Raw genomic sequence first — 5800 nt, 5'->3', positions numbered from 1 at the left:
AAATTTTCTTTATCCAAATAATGTAAAATAATAAATGAAATCTCGATCGGCGATCACTGAAACGCAGCTAGCGACTGTATACTCGAAAAAGCAATGTTGCCAGTGTTTCTCATTAAACCATGTTCGAATCGTGGAAATTTTGGAAGATCACAGGGTTGCTTTTAGCATTTAGATTCTTAATGCAAAAATGGAGTTGCATTTAGGTGACGAATTTTGTATGGATAAATGTACATTTAGAGTAGCATTTAGAGCTAAATGCGCTAAATGTACATTTACGCGTAAGCAAAAACAGCCCATAAGTTAGTTAGATTTTAGAAAATTGGAAATATCGATTGCAACATTCAATTTTGAACCGATTGATGTTTCGAAAACATCGATGCATCGTTAGCATCTTAAGCTAGTTAAAAGCTATTTGTTTTTGTTTTGTGCACACAACATTTTAAAATGGCTGCAGCGCTGGTGAGGATAAACTTTCTTCAAAAACAGCAATTTGGTAAGAATTTGTATTAGTGTAGAAGTATTGGGGGCGTTATATAAAATTCAAAACTTGATTCTGTAGTTATATATACAAAAAATCGATTTTTACCAATTTTCAGTTATGTAATTGGAGGATAATTAAGTACACTAATAATTAATATTCCTATTATCATTTTTATTATACTTTCAGCATTTGTCAGTTTGCCTGTTGTGACACAACTCCGTTTGCAAAGCACAAGTACTACACCGCCCGGTACCCCGCCTACTCAAACAAGAACTAAGTTTGGACCTCTTGCCGATCAAGATCGCGTTTTTACAAATTTGTATGGACGTCATGATTGGCGATTAAAAGGGGCGCTTAAACGCGGAGATTGGTATAAGACAAAAGAAATCTTGCTAAAGGGCTCCGATTGGATAGTCAATGAATTGAAAACATCTGGTTTACGTGGTCGCGGAGGAGCTGGCTTTCCCTCAGGCATGAAATGGTCATTCATGAATAAGCCATCTGATGGACGTCCAAAATACTTAGTCGTGAACGCCGATGAAGGTGATTTTTGATTTCGGCTAAATTGTTCAATTATAAAATATTGTAAAACCTTCCAGGGGAGCCTGGTACTTGCAAGGATCGTGAAATAATGCGTCATGATCCTCATAAACTTGTGGAAGGTTGCTTAGTCGCTGGTCGTGCTATGGGTGCACGTGCTGCGTACATATATATTCGTGGAGAATTCTACAATGAGGCTTCAAATATGCAGTTAGCTATTGCCGAGGCATATCAAGCCGGTTTAATTGGAAAAAATGCCTGTGGTTCCGGATATGACTTTGATGTTTTCATGCATCGTGGAGCAGGCGCATATATTTGTGGAGAGGAAACTGCGTTGATCGAATCGCTCGAAGGCAAACAAGGAAAACCTCGTCTAAAGCCTCCATTTCCAGCTGATGTTGGCGTTTTCGGATGCCCCACTACTGTCAACAATGTGGAAACCATCGCAGTTGCTCCCACAATTATGCGGCGGGGAGGTGCTTGGTTTGCAAGTTTTGGACGAACGCGTAACTCTGGAACAAAACTGTTTAATATATCTGGACATGTAAATAAGCCATGTACAATTGAAGAGGAAATGTCGATTCCACTTAAAGAACTTATTGAACGTCATGCTGGAGGTATTCGAGGTGGATGGGATAATTTGCTTGGAGTTATTCCTGGCGGCTCATCAACGCCCGTTATTCCAAAAAAAGTTTGTGATGATGTTTTAATGGACTTTGACGGATTAATTGCTGCTCAGACGTCATTGGGTACAGCTGCCCTTATTGTTATGGATAAGTCTACGGATATTATTAAGGCCATTGAGCGTTTGACTGCGTTTTATCGCCACGAAAGTTGCGGTCAATGTACACCATGTCGCGAAGGTATTATGTGGATGCATAAAATCATGAAACGGTATGATCTAATATTTAAGAAGTAATTATGTATTACATGTTTGAAATATGCTATTTTTTAGCTTTGTTGCTGGAAATGGTCAAGCCGAAGAAATTGATATGCTGTGGGAGATATCCAAACAAATTGAAGGGCATACGATTTGTGCATTAGCTGATGGCGCGGCTTGGCCTGTACAAGGCCTTATACGGCATTTCCGACCGGAAATCGAAGCGCGAATGAAAAAAAATTCCGTCAGGGCAGTAAATTAAATAAAAACACTTTTTGATTAATACCTACACATTTGCTTGAAAGTATGCATAACTTTACGTATTTTGTTGGCGAGAAATAAAAAATATATTCTCAATATCGCTGTTCCCATTCAAACCGAACTCCATTGCAAAGTTCATTAAAACACTTGGGGCTTGTTCGAGTTGCAATCACAACTGCAGTGTTGCGCGAATTATTAAAGTATCACGTTCGGTGTGAATTTCTAGCAACGTGTTATCATTTTGAAATTTTCATCAGTGCGGCAGTAATGCCGCTTTTGTTACGTGCCTCGAACAGGCCCTTGCTTTGGGTTTATTTTGTTAGGTTTTTTAAGTCACTTTGTGAGTATAAAGTACGTACAAAGGCCCAAGGCATATTAAATTTATATGCCTTCCAAAGGTCGACATAATAGTCCTTTTCGCGTACGCACTATCCAGTAAAATGCAGTACTATTACTGGTTTTTACTGGATGGTGTTTCGCAAGAATGATATAGTTTTCTGGACCGTGGTGTTTTCGTACGCAAAAACTTTCAAGAAACCTGCAAAAGAGAGAATTGAGAGAGCAAAAATCACAGCTGAACCAGGGATGATAAATGGTTTTTTTTAATTTTGTACCAAATGGGCAAAAAAAGTGTACTAAATAAGCCGAGAAAGTACCAACATTTAAAAGACCATGCATTCATAGTAATAGGCTGTTTTTGCTTACGCGTAAAAGCACATTTAGCGCATTAAGCTCTAAATGCTACTCTAAATGTACATTTATCCATACAAAATTCGTCACCTAAATGCAACTAAATGCAACTCCATTTTTGCATTAAGGATCTAAATGCTAAAAGCAACCCTGTGATCTTCCAAAATTTCCACGATTCGAACATGGTTTAAAGGGAAAAAGTGGCAACATTGTTTTTTCGAGTATACAGTTGCTAGCTGCGTTTCAGTGATCGCCGATCGAGATTTCTTTTATTTTGCATTACATATTTGGATAAAGAAAGTTAAGCAAATTCAACATCGATTTGATGCTGATAGAAATCTGGATCAATTTGTGATCAACTCTGTTTGGTTTGTTTCCTAATTAAGTGAGGAAATTTTAATTGACAGCACCGACAAATGAATATATACACAAACAAATGTTCGGTTATGGTTAAAACAATTCAAGTTTTTGTATTGAATTTTTGGTTTGAAATTTATTTTTTCCTTTTCAGTAGGGTTTTTGCACATTATCTTCTGCGTGAGAATTGATCGTAATATATACGCATCTAAATAAGAGACTGGAACACGGCTGTTTCTCAAAAGCATACGATTTCGAACTCGGGTAAATGTACATTTGCTAAATGCTATAGCATGAACGCTCTTCGAAAACATATGTTCGAAAGTGCTAAATGTTGCATTTTAAATGCAGCAAAAACGCTGCATAACATACAGGTTTTTAGATTTTCTGTATAAAAATCATGATATAAAAAATGGCGTGTCGAAGGTGGAAAACATAAGTGCAAATCAATTGTTTGAAAAGGCCACCAAACGCCAAGGTAATCAACAACAGCATACAAGTTATACTTATTACCTAAGTGCTAGTAATACAAAAATTAAAAAAAAAACCGTTGCATTTAACGGAATGGAAGTTTTACAAAAATGTGTCCTTTTATAGAAATACAAGTTAATAGCAGTGCTCTTGCAAAGTGGGGAAATCGAGAGCGCAAAATGACATTGAAATCTGCCACTTTCTGCTGGAAAAAAGGCAAAATTTTAGTAGACGGACGGCAAATTCTAGAAAAAGGGGGGATGAGGGGGGGTAGAATAGGACCCCCTGATTTCAAAACTACCCCCCTTTTTTCTAGCAACCCTATAGTTCTTATATAATTTATTGTTAAAGTTTTCATATCAACGATGAATAAGATAGCAAAATAACATACAACTTAGTGCTACCAGACTGGAATTTTGAATAATAAAAGCGGATTTTTAATTCGGAATTTTTACTTAGTAGAATTATTATTTCTGTGTTGCCGAAGAAGGGGGGGCTGAACACATTTTGCAGAGAACACCTTTCTGCGTAGGCGGCCTTCGGCCGCACTTAGGGATTATAACCCTCAGGCAGTAGAATTCTCCTTTCTGTTTTGCGAAGAAAAGGAGCTGAACACCTTTTGCAGAGAACACCTTTCTGCGTAGGCGGCCTTCGGCCGCACTTAGGGATTATAACCCTCAGGCAGTAGAATTCTCCTTTCTGGTTTGCGAAGAAAAGGAGCTGAACACTTTTTGCAGAGAACACCTTACTGCGTAGGCGGCCTTCGGCCGCACTTAGGGATTATAACCCTCAGGCAATAGAATTCTCCTTTCTGTTTTGCGAAGAAAAGGAGCTGAACATTTTCTTTTGTATTGATTTCCCCTGTATTCCTTTTTAATCATTGCCTTCTTTGTATGTATTGTTTTGTACAATATGGCAACACATGTTATGTGTCAGTTTGCAACCATGTGTTATTGTAAATATGCGTGAAATTCAATGTAATTTACAAGTCGATAAAAGTTTAATTAAAGTGATTTATATACAAGATAAAATAAAAGAAAAGAGTGTAAAGTATTAAGTACAGTGTTATGTGCATTTATATATATAAAAGTATGCACAAATGCTTTTTTGTTAAGGAAACCAAGTGGAACGACTTAAGAAATTTTAACAACAAATAACTTATAAATAATGATATTATTTATATTTTTTAGTTATACATGTTTTAGAGGATACCTCCCTTAACATCCTGACCAAGTTTCATTTGTTAATTCCACCTGGTTTTCTTAAAACACAAGGTGCGGCTGACTACTAAAGCCCACCCGGAAAAAATTTTACCTGCGAAAACTTACAATTAAAAAAGTCTTCTGACCCACAAACATGTGTTCGTGAATAAACAAAAGAAAGGAAGGAGTTTAGTTTAGTTAATTTATTATTAATCTCTAATTTTCTAATTTCCGGGCGTCAACTATGGCTGCCGTATACAATTTTTCAATTGTACCATATTTTTCCCAGAAATATACCAAAATAGATAATAATGCTGAAAGGTTCTGACCGAATTTGTCAGTTGATTGTTAAAACGAAAATGGGATAATTTTAATGGCACATTTGTAGCTATACCTACTTAATTTTTGTGATACAAGGAAGGGTGCTTAGAGGAGATTCTTTTATTTTTGAACGCGTCATAATGTGGTATCAAAAATATTTGTTAGAAAAAACTTATTCATTCCGAGATAATTCATTTATATGTTAAAAACATTTTTCCTCTACGAAAGTATTCAATAGTAAAAAATTCCAAATAGGGGACATGGCAACAAGCGTATAATAAATTACCAAATGGACCACCTTGTTGTATCCTTAAGTAGTCACGTACTTCCAGCTTATGTTAGATAATACCAATCTGGCAACGCCTTGGCAGGAAGTTATGAATCAGGGAAATAGAAGATGACAGTAGAATTAATATCGAATGTTCGAGATAGCGTGCACGCCTCAAATTGTTAGGTTAAGCTATAATTGTTGAAATAAAGCATTTTTAATTATAATTAACTCGGCTAAAACACACCTATTGCAACTGTGAAAGTTATCTGCTGTTTCGAGGATTACACGTTTTTGCAAATTTTGCAAACTGCTCAGAATTCTTGCTG

The 5800-nt window shown here is 36.5% G+C and overlaps 1 protein-coding gene across 1 annotated transcript; it reads left to right on the top strand.

Annotated features, from left to right (window-relative positions):
• The first annotated feature begins 205 nt into the window (after positions 1–205).
• Positions 206–2283, top strand: LOC118752163 (NADH dehydrogenase [ubiquinone] flavoprotein 1, mitochondrial). Its single transcript, XM_036487019.1, has 4 exons — positions 206–493; positions 668–1024; positions 1081–1915; positions 1977–2283. Exons 1-4 carry the CDS (start codon positions 445–447, stop codon positions 2161–2163), a joined length of 1428 nt encoding a protein of 475 aa, XP_036342912.1. The 5' UTR covers positions 206–444; the 3' UTR covers positions 2164–2283.
• Positions 2284–5800: the final 3517 nt, after the last annotated feature.

The sequence above is a fragment of the Rhagoletis pomonella genome, unplaced genomic scaffold (assembly GCF_013731165.1).
Source record: "Rhagoletis pomonella isolate Grant_MI unplaced genomic scaffold, Rhpom_1.0 Rhpom_scaffold_01273, whole genome shotgun sequence".
In the NCBI taxonomy this organism is placed as follows: Eukaryota; Metazoa; Arthropoda; class Insecta; order Diptera; family Tephritidae; genus Rhagoletis; species Rhagoletis pomonella.
This window is presented reverse-complemented; position numbering and strand designations above follow the sequence as displayed.

Bases quoted from the DNA above. Each gene is read 5' to 3' on its own strand.
- LOC118752163 (XM_036487019.1), top strand. From the start codon at position 445: ATGGCTGCAGCGCTGGTGAGGATAAACTTTCTTCAAAAACAGCAATTT. The intron at 1,025-1,080 runs GTGATTTTTGAT...AAAACCTTCCAG, and splicing joins AGTCGTGAACGCCGATGAAG to GGGAGCCTGGTACTTGCAAG. The intron at 1,916-1,976 runs GTATGATCTAAT...GCTATTTTTTAG, and splicing joins ATGCATAAAATCATGAAACG to CTTTGTTGCTGGAAATGGTC.